The 16,268-nt window shown below is 40.6% G+C and overlaps 1 protein-coding gene across 2 annotated transcripts; it reads left to right on the top strand.

Annotated features, from left to right (window-relative positions):
* LOC141771152 (heterogeneous nuclear ribonucleoprotein L-like) lies at positions 1-15,159 on the top strand. Of its 2 annotated transcripts, XM_074641118.1 has the most exons (15): positions 1-158; positions 2,168-2,283; positions 2,515-2,752; positions 3,047-3,132; positions 3,712-3,808; positions 4,827-4,899; positions 8,796-8,828; positions 9,980-10,051; positions 10,384-10,631; positions 11,425-11,546; positions 12,041-12,242; positions 12,527-12,584; positions 12,701-12,811; positions 14,390-14,449; positions 14,552-15,159. In XM_074641118.1, the coding sequence occupies exons 1-15, from the start codon at positions 81-83 to the stop codon at positions 14,608-14,610; spliced, it is 1,653 nt and encodes a 550-aa protein (XP_074497219.1). In that variant the 5' UTR covers positions 1-80; the 3' UTR covers positions 14,611-15,159. The 2 variants fall into 2 exon arrangements, with proteins under 2 accessions (XP_074497219.1, XP_074497220.1); XM_074641119.1 differs by lacking the exon at positions 14,390-14,449.
* The last annotated feature ends 1,109 nt before the right edge of the window (positions 15,160-16,268 follow it).

The following is a 16,268-nucleotide window of genomic DNA, read 5'->3' as shown; positions in this document are numbered from 1 at the left end:
TTCTGGTCTGTTCCGTCCATTGCAGCTCGTCGTCACTACCAGCCTCCTCCACCATCATCCTCCTTTATAACCGGGACAACATGGCTACTGCAGCGAGCCGCTACTACAGCGAAGACGGCAGGGCAACCAAACGACAGAAAACCGACGGAATGGCCACGGTGAGTCGCGGTTTTAGTTGCAGATGAGTGAAAGTGACGTAATGTCAGTTTGTGGTTCAGTGTAATTCATTTGTTGGGAGAATAAACGCGTCTCGACGCGTCACAGGTCAGTAAATCTAGCTAGCTTTGTGCTAACGGTTGTCTTCTTTTTATCCGCTTTATCTGGTTTATTAAATGATATTATATATTATATATATATATGATATTAATATTAAACATTAACTGTGCTGTTATCTGTGTAGTGTTGTCTGAATGGGACCGTTTGAGGCGGTTTAAACCGGCTGGGCCTCTCCTGATCCCGCTTTGTTCTAGTACTGTTAACGGTTAGCATGGTGCTAGCCGGGAGCTAACAGTGAGCTAACTGTGAGCTAGCCTGGTGCTAACTGTGAGCTAACAGTTAGCTAGCCGGGAGCTAACAGTGAGCTAGCCCGGTGCTAACTGTAAGCTAACAGTGAGCTAGCCAGGAGCTAACTGTGAGCTAGCCGGGTGCTAACTGTGAAGCTAGCTGTGAAGCTAGCTGTGAAGCTAACTGTGAAGCTAACTGTGAAGCTAGCTGTGAAGCTAACGGTGAAGCTAGCTGTGAAGCTAACGGTGAAGCTAGCTGTGAAGCTAACTGTGAAGCTAGCTGTGAAGCTAACTGTGAAGCTAACGGTGAAGCTACACAGATCACTCTGTGCAATAATTATATAATTATCTGACGGACACTTTGAGCAATAATCTGTCAAAACTGTCATCTCATCAATATACATATTGTATTTTTATATTGTATTATCTTTTATATTGCACTCTCTCTCTTTATATTGTATTATCTTTTCATTAGCTCCTATGGGATTGTCACAATCTGATTTAGTTGTAACACACAATGACAGTAAAGGGCTTAAATCAGTATTAGGTCAAATTAGCACAACCATCTACATCAGTAAAATGCAACCTACACATTAATGCAGCGATAATAGTATCTAAAAAACATCACATGTAACAGTATAACACTGACGGAGAGCATTTTACTGCAAAATGCTACTTATACTATTGATATATAATTTATATTTTGCTGATACTTTTACTTATAATGGAGTATTTTCACAGAGTGGTATTAGTATGCATACTTCTACATCTGCATAGGTGTGCAACACATAATTTGCACAAGAAACAATGCAGAGAGAGTTGGTTGCCTCTTTGTTTCTGTATTAGCCTTAAAAACAGCATGCTAACTCAGCTCAGTTGTGGGAAAGGACACTTAATAACCGCGTATTGTTTTAAGGTTTAATTTAATACACTTTTCTAAAACCGTAACGAAGTACTGGGTTAAGCTTGCATGCACAACACTATTATGTTACCCAACATGGATTAACAGCTGATGCTGCCCTGTCTGGTTAATACAATGTGTAGCTAACAGTGTAGCTAACTGAGTTAACTGTGTAGCTACACATTGCATTAATCAGACAGGGCAGCATCAGAACAGCTGTTAATCCATGTTGGGTAACATTATAGTGTGTGTGCATGCCAGTTTAATCAAACCAGTACTTAGTTACTGTTTTAGAAGGGTGTATTAAATTAAACATTAAAACAATACGCGGTTAGCATGCTGTTTTTAAGGCTAATACAGAAAGACTACTACAGAGTAGTCATCCTGAATCTATTGGCTCTCTCTGAATTGTGCAAATTATGTGTTTGCACAGATTCACATCTTTTGATGTCAGAGGTCAAGGGAGCCCTTTGAAAAACTTATGTATTTTATTTATCTTGTCTTGGATTCTCATTTTTTACTTCATACATTTTGTAGTAGCATTGTTGGAGGGAGCCTGAGAACAAGAATTTCATTGCCAACGTGTGCTTGTGACAAAATGCTAAATGTGATATAATACAAATTGTAAGAAATGGCAGAAGGTAGTTCAAGACACACAACAAGATCGCAGCTGAGAAGGCTGTGTACTTGTGTGTACTTCAGATAAGATGAGTAAATATTCACACTGAACATGCTTGCTAATTTTCTGTTTTCTTCAACATAGGGATACGAAGATCCACACAAGACCCTTCCGTCTGTGGTGGTGCACGTCCGGGGGCTGGTGGATGGTGTTACAGAGGCTGACCTTGTGGAGGCCTTGCAAGAATTTGGAGCCATCAGGTAGAGAAAGAGAGCCGCTGCATTTGTGTGGAAAATATGTTAAAAGATGCTTGCCTGCCTACATGTAGCAAATACATCTGAGTTTAGTTAGGTGGCAGCTTGTTACCTTTTACCAGCAAGATATGAAGTTTCAAGTAAAATTGACAAGCAACTAGCTGCAAATGTAACCCAGTTGAGTTCACGGAATCTGTCTTTTTGTTTAACCCCCTATTTATTGCTTTTGTTTTCAAGCTATGTGGTGGTGATGCCCAAGAAGCGCCAGGCACTGGTTGAGTATGAAGACATGAACGGATCATCCACAGCCGTAACCTACGCCGCAGACAACCAGGTTTACATCGCCGGCCACCCAGCCTTTATCAACTACTCCACCAGCCAGAAGATCTCCAGACCGGGAGACTCTGATGACTCCAGAAGTGTTAACAATGTTCTTCTGCTCACCATCATGAACCCCATCTACCCCATCACTACGGTAAATGCAAAGATTTAGGATAAATAATTATTAGACATGTGTATAAAACAAACGTTTGTATATACAATGACTTTTTGCGAAGTACCCGTATGTGATGGTCGGATGTACTCCTGACTTAACTTGAAGTATTCTCAGCAAACTAAATACCGACACCTCCTTTATACCTCTGTTATAGTTTGCATGTTAAACCGAGATCAGATTTACATAAGCTACAGTGTTGTGATCACTTTGTTTTAACATTTGCATCTGATTAGTATTTATATAGTTTATTTTTAACCTGGTACATTTTCACAGGATGTCCTCTACACTATCTGCAACAACTGCGGGCCTGTCCAGAGAATTGTCATCTTCAGGAAGAACGGCGTCCAGGCGATGGTTGAATATCCTTTTCCATGGGTGCTATCTGACAGGGGGCACAATCTGATTGTTGACCACCAGTCTGTTTACAAAAATAACATTGGAATTTTCTGCAAGTTGTAACAAGAATTAACAGAATAGGGGTTGGTGTAGTTTTATTTCAGGAACTTGTCTGGTGTCAGTTTTGTGCGCCTGTTCCATGGTACAACCAAACAAACCAGTTCAGTCAAGGTGAATTAGTGATTGGCTGACGGTGACTGTCATCATCAGGAGGCACATGCATAATTTTTTTTGCAGGTGCTTGGTACAAAAAGATACCTGCACACTGCTCTTCCTCAGCTAAAGTACCCGATGAAGAACATTTGTGTTCGAAACTTTGAATCAGAAAGATCTTTATTGTCCTTATACTTGGGTACAATGATATTTTGCAGGCTTCCCCTGATGTCATTGAAAAAAAAAATATATATATATATATATATAAAGGCAGTAATAAAAACAGTAGCAGCATAAAAATAGAAGGCACTAGTTAAATTAAATTTACAAAAGTACAGATTTACGGAGGTCTATGTTTATACTTGTCTTGTCCTTAACTCTGTCATTACATTCGACTCTGTGCAAAGCGCCCAGCGGGCCAAGGCATCTCTTAATGGAGCAGACATCTACTCCGGCTGCTGCACGCTGAAGATCGAGTACGCCAAGGTAAAGCTGCAAAACACAAAGCACAGCTAGTGTTCCTAGACAACATTGGTGTGGTGGACACAGAACAACATGAACAATGCACAATATGATGCAAACCAACACTATAGCCCTGCTGGTTGACATAACGCCTCATTAAGTTAACACAAAGGTGCAATAAACTGCAGCTTATCGAGTGCTCCAGGGATGACGTATTTTTGTAGGCCAACCAAGAAGTCAGCATCGCCCTTGTTCCCCCCACAAAAAGCCAATGGCTTTTGGATTATTGCAGAAAATAAGCTCTGTGGCAAACACACGTTTTGTTCAGCAAGATAATCCTCACATATGGACCACCACTTTTATGATTTTTTTTTTTGAAGTATGAATGCAATTGCCAGAAGTAAAAAGCTAACGTTGGGCTATAAACGAGCTACATCACGGCCGCATGAGAGCGAGTATACACAACGACTCGGCGTGATGACATTTAGTAGTCTCATTTAGCCACTTGTTAGCAACCGTCTTTTTTAAGACGCATAAAGGCTTTAAAATTCACAAGTGGGATATTTGTTGATGCATTTTATGTCATCGAACAAAACGTTAAAATCTCTTCAGCGTGTGTTAACCACAGACCTTATTTCAGGCATCTAACTAAAAAACCCACTGACTTCCTGATGAGGGAATCGGAAGTGCAAAAAAAAATTAATAAATAATTCCTGGCATTGACTGATATATTTGACTTCAGGACATTTCTGACTACATACATGCTGAAAATCAAACATTTTTACTGTATTTTGATATTTTCCAAAGTAAAAAGTCCCTAGAAGTTCATGATTCAACTTTTTCCCATGGTCTAGTGTTAAAAAAGTTAACAAAAATCCCAATAAATCGTAATATTGAATCACAATACTTACCTATCGCAATACATATCGAAGCAGGTTTTCATCTGCACAATATGCAACCTGCCTAATAGAGGATGAACATACCGTGTGCATAACTATCTAAATGTTGTATGCTTGTATTCATATAAATTGTGTCTCCTCAGCCCACTCGCCTGAATGTGTTCAAGAATGACCAAGACACCTGGGACTACACAAATCCCAATCTAGGAGGCACAGGTAAAACATGAGACACACTCCCAAGCATTTAGCGAGCGCCACACGCTTTGTAGCTCAGAAGCCTGATGCTGTTAAGCATCTTTGCTGTCACTGTGGGGAGTTTCAGCAACACCCTTCATTGATAATGCTACTAAATAGATTGTGTAAATTGTGTCCAATATACTAATGCATAGTATTTTTTGGGAAGATCTTCTGTGGCATTATGACTGATGTGTTGCTTTGGGTCTTACTCTAACACTTCTCATTTGAATAATATTCAGGTTAGATTACTCACAACAATTCAGCTGTAGAAACCTGTGAAAATTAGTGGGCATCAATCATTTTAGCGTGAGATCAGAAATGTGAAATGAATGCCCACAATTCCTGGTAAAAATGTTGAAGAGCACCGCTGTGGCGGGAATGGCAGGAACACATTTGCAGACAGAAAGACGACATTACTCGCAACAGGGCTGTACAGAGTGACATATGTCTGTGCGGTGAATGAAATGGCCGCAGTAGCAGCCATAAGATGCGTGTTTGAGGCAGAACTATTCTACTTGGTAGTTATAGTAAATCGAGCGATTCGGCTGCGTGAAGTCCAACATCTGTGCCGCCGCCGCAGCAAAAGAAAATAATCACAAATGACAAAAATTGGTAGTTACTGGATGTTGCGTCAAGTACGACAACCGCATGGAAGAGGGAGTGAGACGCCGCCTGTGACTACGAGACTAGATTATCATATTATTTTTAAAAATGCTGCAACCTAAAAATAACAAGTTGTGTTAATGCGTTAAAGAAATTAGTGGCGTTAAAACAAATTTGCGGTAACGCGTTATCACTTATCAAACTTTGACGGCCCTACTCAAAATGTATTTTTAGTTCTTTAGAGTTGCTGTTAAGGTAGCAGAGAGTGTCAAATATCTATTCTTTAAAAAGGATAAATGAGATACTTTGACATGGGAGTTCCGGTGTAGACGGGTTTTCCGCTGGTTACAAAAGAAGCCCAGAGGCAGAAGACGGAAGCGCCGTTGTCTGATAGGCACGCTGCCGAGTGATGAGGCGTTAATACCTCAAGAATTCCGTCTACATATTTCAGTCATGAAGACAAAAGCCTGTTGTGTGCAAAGTGCTCTTTTAGCCAGCATTTGCTGCTCCTGCCTTCTTTACCACACCTATAGTTTACAGTTCAAAATTATAGCACCATTACTAATATTTTCAAGCAACATGTATTTCAACTTTGACGTTAAAGACAGTCACCAGAAACAAATTTCCTTTGCCACCAAGACTGATTCTGGTCTTTTCCACTGTCATCTAACTTCTACCTTAAATTCTCCCACTGTTTTTTTTTAACTTGACCAAAAACAAAATGAAGCACTTCTGGTCACCGAGTCCCACTCGGTGTAGCCAAAATGGGTTTGAAATAACACAGAGTGGTTCTGACTAAAGACCTGTTGGTCGACCTCAGACCGACGGCCTCATATTTAAGTTTCTGAGAAGTGAGTACAGAGGCAAGGACCAGCATCAGTAAACAGCCCATCTGCAGCATCATGTAACTCTTATCTCCTCCTGATAAATGGGTGATCTCAAGCAAGTCCAAAAAAAACATGCACAGGAGGGAGAGGCAGATACATGCTGACAACATCACCACTCCGCAACCACCATCTCAAGTATCCACTTCTTCAGTGAGGACACAGCCACTATGATACAGAGGGCCAAACGTCCCCTGAGATACAAGGGGACAACCTACAAGACACCACCCATTCAACATGACGATGTAGGACTGATATACAACTCATTCCTCATCGCACTCCAGCACAAGAGCCACGAAGACAACGCACACTTCTAGATGGTGGGGCGTTTTGGGCACTGAGCTACACTTGGGCCCTTCTTCCTTTCTCACCCATTTTGAGACACATTGAAGCAGGCCAAAGCTTGCATCATCTACAACCCCCCCACTGTCTACACCAAACGGAGACTGATACAAGAGAAGACACCCAACAGAAGGTAGTGACAGACATCTGATGCATACTGATAATAACCAGTCGACCAAGATCACATTATGCCTCGGCCCTTCCTGTATTGTTTTGGGCTGCGTTGCTTGTCAACACGAAAACAAAAACATTCAAGCAACACACTTGCTGACGGCGTACCAACTGATCCAATAGATGACTCACACCCCCGAACCAAGCTGTAGCCAGCCACACTGGAGTCAACACAGGACAACTGATGAAGACACTGCTGACAACACCATCAAGTACACTCAGGCCCATTTTTTTGGTTTTATGTGTTTCCTCCCACATGGAATTCAGCTTTTCTCTCGCTCTTTCTCCTCATCTCTTCCATCTTTTCCTCCCTCTGATTTTCTTACTACATGCATCCCTGTTTAGCTATCCCTTTTTTTTTTTTGAGTACATTTTTTTCTTGATATTTTAAAGTCTCTAGAACCTGTGTAACGCCTTCCATGTGATGCAGGTTTGGCAATTTGCGGCTAAGACGAGCCAGCTGAAAATGTGCTCTATGGCAGCCTCAAGGCCTCCCAGTTGGACTATTCCAAAAAGGAACATTAAGGATGGAAAACGCCAGCCAAACGGCCAACCGACCCACCAATGGGAAGTTTCAGCTTGATAAAACCAGGAATCGATCCTGAGGTGGAGTTGTTTCCCCAAAAGAGGAAATGGATAAGAGTATGGGATGAAATGAATTGAGTGGTGGAACTACTGCAGCAAATATCTTCCTCCCCACTGTTTGTAAGCATGCAGTAAGTAACTCGAGACCCTCCTCGGAGAACATAACTGCACAGCACCACATGACCCCAAAGCCCAGCACCCAACATCGCCACACAAGACTGATATGACTCCACCTTTTCCCTCATAAAGGCCTTATCTTTCTCCCCAGAAGAGGGTGTTGGTTGGGGTTCTGTCGGAGCCGGCGTTTATAGTGTCACTCAAACCTACTGTATGTCCGTCCATTATGTTTTGTCCCAGGAAATCCCATCTATACGTGGCTCCCTGGACTTTTTTTGGGGGGAATTGAATCATTTTTTTAATCTGGAGAAATATTAATTCATGTAGGATGTGTTTGACCCATGACCGACCCTGTTTATTAGAAAGCGAGGAGAGCTTTTCATCCGCCAGCCAGAGTGGATGCAGGTGTCCCAAAATTTACAAGCTGCACACTACACGACTTTCAAAGTCGTCAGAGATCTCTGTACTGTTCACATTACACAACTAGCTGTCTTGTAATCGTGAGTCTTTAAGTCGCGGTTTTCATACTACATGCCTGCCTGGAGATAGGAATCTCCGACCAGCTCCCCAAACTACGTTTTGGCACGAAAACATACGCGACAAATACACATTGCTGATGTTGTTGTTGGCGCATGTGTTTACAAAATAGCCTGTTTCCACACACTCCTTTTTTAATCTTTTATTGCTCAAGGTACAACAACTTTGCTCTGTGTTGCATGTGCAGCAAATACAGTAAGTTCCTATTGTTCCAGGCGACTCCTCCTCCACCATATTTAGCATATCTGGAATGTGTCTGTGAGGCATCGGTCAGCCTCTCGACTTGCATCTTTAAACAGTTCACACATGACACTCGAGTGTTCCAAAAACAGTCGGGGAGCTGAAAATCAGGGCTACGGTTGTGTAGTGTGAACTAGGCATTAGTTTCCAAATTGCTTTAAAAAATCTGGAAGAGCGTGGTTGGTCACCTGCAGAGGTACCAAGCCATCCGCATTTCATAACCAATTTTTTTCTTATCCTAAAATACTTCCCTAGCTTTGTCATGAGTGGTTTTACTGCACTCCCCTGACATTTTAACGGGTAATTTCACATTTGCCAAGAAAAAAAATTTACCTTTTTGTTGATTAACCCATCTTCCATTCTGATTGTGTGTGTGACTATTGTGTATCCGTACAGATGGTGATGCAGATGGCAATGGGAGCAGTTCAGGTGTGTGAGCGTACAAACTTTATTTTTTTAAATTTAGCCATGTGTGATGCTTATTCAGAGTGTTTTTTGTTTGATATCCTTAACCCCTTCTCACCTCCTAGATCAGCATCCACCTCCATGTTGGCCATTTCCCTGTGTCACTTTATATGCTAAAAGTTTACCATTGTGGATTAGGGTGTGTTTTAGGGTCAAATCCATACACCCTAATATCAGTCTTGCCATCTCTTACATCCCCACGCCTCCCTTCCCATTTCCCTCCACTAATTCTATTACAGACCAAAGTAAATCGAGATCATTTCAGCTACTTGGTTGATTGTTGTAGCCTGTCTGGAGTGTATGTTTGTGCTGGTATGGCTCTTTATATGCAAGATGAATCAGTCTTGAAATGCATGCATCGGTGTCAAATACTAATTTAAGTCCTTTTAAAGGTGCTAAATTTTAAATTCAGAGCATATCTATGATTGAGGGATAGCCTCCACTCGGCTCTCAACATGGCAACGGTCGAGCCAAAGAACGTATATTGCAAAGAAGTGAACGTCAATTGTTCGTTCCATTGTAACATCAGCGCCCTGCCGCAGAGCTACGCATCCTCCATTTTGGAGTGAAATCCACTACCAGACGCCAGTAAAACACCCGCCTAGAATACAGCGCAGAAGTAAAACAAAATTATTTCTATTCTATTTTCATATTCTACTAGAATGGCCTGTGTTGAACAATAACATATTTTAAATAATAATGAGCGTTTTCAGTCAAATGGTGGCAAAAAAAACACGAGTTTCGTTTCTTTCCTTTTCTACGCTCTTTGGTTGAGTCAGCTGCTAACAGCACCAACAGTGTTAACAGCACCAACAGTGTTAACCTGACATTACTCCGCTATATGTTTACAGAGCAAATAGTTGTTTGCTGCTATATTAATGTTCTGAATTTCTAATTTAGCACCTTTTTAATGAATTGACCTACTTTATATTGTGTGTAATCTGAAGGAGATTTTGGCGTTAAAATGTTGTCATGATATCTTAAATGCTTACGGATCCCGTTGTCATTTAGAAATTGCAGCCAGTCCTGTTTTCTAGTCTCTTCTTGTCATATTTATCCGTCACTTTTTCTTTCTCTACCTTTTTTCCTCTTATTTTGTCTTCGTGTTCTCACAGATGATGTCAATGCCAACCCCAACAAGCGCCAGAGACAGCCTGCTCTGCTGGGCGACCACCCTCCTGAGTACGGTAAGGATCTCAAAGAACGAGAAAACACACTGCGTATAAAAAAAAATACTGTGAAAGTTTAAAAGCACTACAGTTTATTACCTGAAATACACTCTGTGTAGACAGAGTGGATTATTGTGATGTATTTAGGTTAATCTGAGATTATAAATGGGTCCTCCACACAGCGGCAGTCAAGTGATGCTGTGTTGTCATTTTTAACGGGGACTCTACATATTTATGACCAAATCTTTTTCTCCTAGTAGTGACAAGGTTTTCTAGTAAGGTAGTCGTCTCTTGAGTCGCCCTCGCCTTGTTTGAGAAGTTTATTTTCTGTTCTCATTTGTATTCGTCAGGAGGTGGCTACCATGGCTACGATGAGAGCTACGGTTCTCCGCCCTACGAGGGTCGCCGCATGGGACCACCAATGAGAGGGCGTGGAGGGAGAAACTACGGGCCGGGCTACGGACCACCTCCCCCTCCTCCCGGCGAGTACGGTGGCCACGCCGAGTCTCCAGTTGTCATGTTGTACGGCTTGGACCCCGTCAAGATGAACGCCGACCGTGTCTTCAATATCTTCTGTCTCTATGGCAACGTAGAACGGGTCAGTATCTGATGTGTGTGTGTTGTGAAGAGGAAGGAGAGGCTGTCCACACAATAATGACATTTAATAGTTTTTATTAGTGCAACGTTTCAATCAGGAAACATCCATATGAAATGCAGACAGCCCCACCTACAGTCACATGATCCAAAATAACACTAACTGCCCTAGTTTGTATAAAAATGGGTTTTATGTCAAAGCCCTTATTTCAAGCAGTCGTCATGTTTCTATGAATAGCTGCACTTGAAATAGTAATGCTTTTAATTTCTCACTTAAACTCAGGCATTATATAACAGGCTGAAGTTCAAGGCTGTTTGCTCTATAAAATGTCGATCAGTGTTTCCCAAAGCCCAAGATGACGTCCTCAAATGTCTTGTTTTGACCACAACTCAAAGATTCGGTTAACTGTCATAGAGGAGGAAAGAAACCAGAAAATGTTCACATTTAAGAAGCTGGATTCAGAGAAATTTGACTTTTTGTCTTAAAAAAAATGACTCGCAGATTAATTTCATAGTTGACAACTAATAGATTAATGTTGCAGCTCTACTGAAGTTATCTGCAGGACAAGGACTGTTAAAAAAATGAAACATTTAGACTAAAACATGAGATTATCAACTGAAAATTACCTTTTAGAAAAAAAAGAAAAACGAGTTTTGCTATGTAACTAAAACATTTAACTTTGAGCGTAACACCCTTCCCCCGAGCCATCATCTCCAACCTGACACTTTGTGTCAACAAACGACTCCCCCATGTCTCTTTAGTGCTCTCATCAATCATTTCTTCCCTCACTCCACAGGTGAAGTTCATGAAGAGTAAGCCTGGGGCCGCCATGGTGGAGATGGGAGACTGCTATGCAGTGGACCGAGCCATCACTCACCTCAACAACAACTTTCTCTTTGGACAGAGACTGAATGTGTGGTGAGTTTCATCCCGTCCAGTTCCAGAAACATCTGTTGTCCAGAAGAAGAAAGCCACGATGTAAAGTAGGATGCCTCGAGCAAATTAGAACTACTGAAACCTCGAGCAAATGGGACAATGCTATTCTAGAGAAGTAGTCCAGTCAAACAAACAACTAAAGAAGGAAGAAATAATTAGTGTACTGGCAACTCTTTGGTACTTAGTTTAAGACTAATCTTTAACTAAGTTAACTAAGTTTTTAGCAGACTTAGACTGTTCTGTGAAGTGACTTATTTCACCCATAATGCATTGCACAACAGGCTATCTAAGTCAGTCTTACATTAGTTCCTCATAGGGAAGCTTAATGCAACAGGTCAATTTAAGTGTCTATAGCAAGTCTGACTTTATTTAAGAACAAGACTAGTTCTATTTTTATGCAACTGGCCACAGGTGTCTATCCTAACTTGTAAATGAAAAATGCAATTTTTAAAATGCATAATCCTCCCTCCCTTCAGCGTGTCCAAGCAGCAAGCCATCGTACCCGGTCAGTGCTATGAGATGGACGACGGCTCGAGTAGTTTCAAGGACTTCCACGGCTCCAGGAACAACCGGTTCACCTCGCCAGAACAGGCGGCAAAAAACCGCATCCAGCACCCGAGCAACGTGTTGCACTTCTTCAACGCCCAGCCAGATGTCACGCCAGAGATTTTCTCTCAGGTCTGTAGAAAGAGGAAATACGGGACGTGTGTGTGTTTGTATTGTAGGTTCTGTATTCACACATCACCACCTGCATCGTCTTATTTATTATTCATTAACAAGGCAACAGGAGGAAACCATTCCTCATCACAGCTGATTGTTTTATTGCATTGGAATATGTGTTTGGTCAATGAAAGTATTTTGAAAATGTTTTAAAAATAACTCAAGTGTTGACTATCAAAATAGAAGCATTTAAAGAGCTGTTGTGCATGATATTTCCTCATAAATGGTGTGTTCTTTTACAGATTTGTGATGAGATTGGTGTGAAGAGCCCCGTCAACGTCAAAATGTTCACAGGAAAAAGTAAGCTGATCATGCTTATTGTTTGTTTGTTTGTTTTTAACTCTTGAAATGCACTTGCATGTAGAGATATTTCTGTATCTGGAACGTGTGGTGTAACTGATCCCTCTAACCACCAGGTGGTGCAGCTCCCAGTGACCGCAGTGCTTCAGGTCTGCTGGAGTGGGAGTCCATCAATGATGCCATGGAGGCTTTGGCTATGATGAACCACTACCAGATGAAAAACGCAGGTAAGACGCTGAAATTGTTCCCGTGAACCTTTGTGATGCAGGAGATTCAGACTGAAAACAGCCCAGCGTTAAAGGGGGACATATGAAGAACTCACTTTTTCAGTGCTTGTGCTCATACAACAATACAAACTGTGAAATCAGACAATCCAGTCAGTTTTTTGTGGGCTGTGATTCAACACGTCATTCAGATTTGGCTCTCCTTCCTATGTCACATGCACACTCATTAGAATATACCGCACACAGTTTGAGATCTACCTTTGCAAAAGTTGCACCATATTTTTCTCTGAAGCCGACTGAGCTTAAAGAAACAGGGTGAATACAGGTATATTCAGACAGACAGTACGAGAAAAATGAGTTTTGAGCAGGTTTTTCAGGATTTCAGGTTTTTTTCTAACGACTATAATTGACAGCAAGTTTCCAGATCAATTTATAATTCACCACCATCCCCAAGTCAGTGTAAACCATCAAATTCTAAATGTTAACTTTGTACTTTGTTACTGTCGTCTATAGCGGTTATTTGTATAAAAACGCACCATTCAAATGAGGAAATACATTACATTACTTTATTGTATTTTTTATTTGAATACATTGATTTAAAAAAATGTTTGGCATGCGTAGTTTTAATTATTAGGGCTGTCAATCGAGATTAATCAGTTTTTATCTGTTCAAAATGTACGTTCAATTTTATATTTAACGTACATTACGTTAAACATTAATTTATGTATATATTTATTATTGTAAATCAATTAACACACAACAATGACAATTATTGTCCAGAAACCCTCAGGTACTACATTCAGCATAAAAAATCTGCTCAAATCATATCAAAAGAAAGTGGGCATGTCTGTAAAGGGGAGGCTCGTGGGTACCCATAGAACCCATTTACATTTACATATCTGGAGGTCAGAGGTCAACGGACCCCTTTTGAAAATGGACATGACAGTTTTTTCTAGCCAAAATTTAGCTCAAGTTCGGAACGTTATTTAACCTCCTTCTTCTACAAGCTAGTATGACGCAACAACCTCCAGAACATTGATTGCGTTAAAGAAATCAATGGCTAATTCTAGTTTCATACCAGTATCTTCACTTCTAGCTTTAAAACTGAGCCGCTACAACTTCCACAAGATGTGGTAAAGAAATTAGGGAAGTTTAAAAAAAAAATTGTTAACTTTGACAGCCCTACTAATTATATATTCTATAAGCTGCTTAGAGCTATTGTTAGAAAGGGAACTGTGACCTGTTTAACTTCCTAATATCTATTTTATATTGCTGTGATAACATCTTCAAACAACTGGATTTCTGTTACTCACCATAAAACTAAATTTTACAAGATTACATCTGAACACATCATGATAACGTTGGAATTCACCTTCACCCAATAATTAAATTTTTACTGAATCAAGCCTGAACACATCCAAATGTCAATCAACGGCTAGTTAACGTTAGCTGTTAGCAGCACAGTCCTGCACGCAGCTAACGTTAACTAGCTCTGGTCCTGCCGATTTCAAAACAGATTTGTTGTTTACAATGTAGCATTCAGCGTAAATAGATAAACACATTTTCTATCGTCCCCATCAGTCCCGATCCCTCACGATACCTGCGGTGCTGTAGAAAAAGTCGTGACATACCCAGTAAGAGGTAAACGCTGGTTAAATAAAGTCTCCAAGAGGAAGTCTGATTCATTTCATGGGTCACGTTTCTTGTTGCCTAATTTTGAGCCTCTTCTCTCTCTCTTTCCAGCTGGTCCGTACCCGTACACCCTCAAACTGTGCTTCTCCACCGTTCAGCACGCCAACTGAGCGCACCCTTGTAGCCAGTAAGACGAAGATTGGTCCACCATTCCCATATTCACATGTACTTAGACTAGGACTGCTGACAACACACCCTGGAGAAATTTGACTTTCTAAAACCCCTCAAACACTGTGAATGAAATAATACTTTCACAATGAGATTGATCCCTAAAGTGCAAACTCCTCATATTTGGTATTTTAAGCAGATCTAACAAATGCTAACGGGCATTTAAGAGTTTTGATATTCATGCCCCAGATGTGGTCCATAGTATCAGTACTTTTGTGTCTTCAATATTAAGTTGTCCTTTTTACTTTTTGTAATATGCTTATACAGTAACCTGACATGTGAGAAAGTGTGTTTCAGAGAATTGGTTTTATGCTCAGGTGGTTCAGAGGCAGTGGACAACATGGTTTTGTAAAAGAGTTGTCTTTTGGACTTTTATTATAGCTCACTTTTTTTCTTTGTTTTTTTTTAAATTGCTACCTATTCAGTTCTGCGTCTCCGTGTCAGTTGGATTGTTTTGTTCTAAGAAAATAAAAATAAAAAATCAATTTAAAGTTGAGTTCCGATGTTTTTAGTACATTTTGAACGTTTTTCAGACTCATTCTCAGCCCTGAATGGAAAACAAGGTTTAGTTTATCTGGAGGAGAACGTAAGCCACGGTATTTAATGGTTAGCTATAGGATGTCCATAATTAACCGTTAAACGACATTAAGCTTTTTAACCGATTAACGCTATCGGTTAAAAGAGATGTTAATAATTAACTCAAAAGCTGAGCGGCTCGTCACTTTAAGGAGAAAAGCTGGTCCACCTTAACAGCCCACCTTAAGAGGCAGAGCTGGAGTTGCAGGATATAGGAAGTCGGCTCCTGTCTCTGGCTCGCTTGAGCGGAGTTGTAGTTTAGTAGCATTTATTCACCGACAAATAAACTGTACACACACTGCTACACCTACGTTCACAGCTATAACGTCACCGACAACCTCACACTCACCGCCAACACACACACTCTGTCTTTTGGAAACTCGCTAAAGTTACGCAGACTACGTGTGCGGCGGCGAGCACGAAGCCTCCGGCAATGCTAGAGCTGCTAACGTAGCACAAATACACACACTGTTGGCCACTCGCTAAAGTTACGCCGGGAGACACACAGCTGACAACCTGCTAAACTAAACTAAATGTGCAGTGGAGACTTTTACTGGGGAAGTGGCTGCATGTCCAGGACACTACGCGCAGCATCAGAGCTGCTTTTCCTGAAATTTTCTATATACTATACTATGACTTTTTTTCATGAAATTTAACGACATACTATGACTTTTTTTGACATACTATGATTTTTTTCATAAAAGTTTTCGAGATACTATGACTTCTTTTTTTTATGACTTTTTTCCTGACATTTTTCGACAAACTATGCGATGGCTTTTTTTCTGAATTTTTTTTAACAGTACACGGACTTTTTTCATGAATTTTTTTCGGCATACTATACTATGACTTTTTTCATGACATTTTTTGACATACTATACTATGACTTTTTTTCATGAAATTGTTCGACAAATTATACTGACTTTTTCACAAAATTTTCGATATACTATATGACTTTTTGTAATGAAACTTTTGGACCTACTGTACTATGACTTTTTTTTCATAACATGTTTCGACATAATATACT

Source organism: Sebastes fasciatus, chromosome 7, assembly GCF_043250625.1.
Source record: "Sebastes fasciatus isolate fSebFas1 chromosome 7, fSebFas1.pri, whole genome shotgun sequence".
Classification (NCBI taxonomy): Eukaryota; Metazoa; Chordata; class Actinopteri; order Perciformes; family Sebastidae; genus Sebastes; species Sebastes fasciatus.
This window is presented reverse-complemented; position numbering and strand designations above follow the sequence as displayed.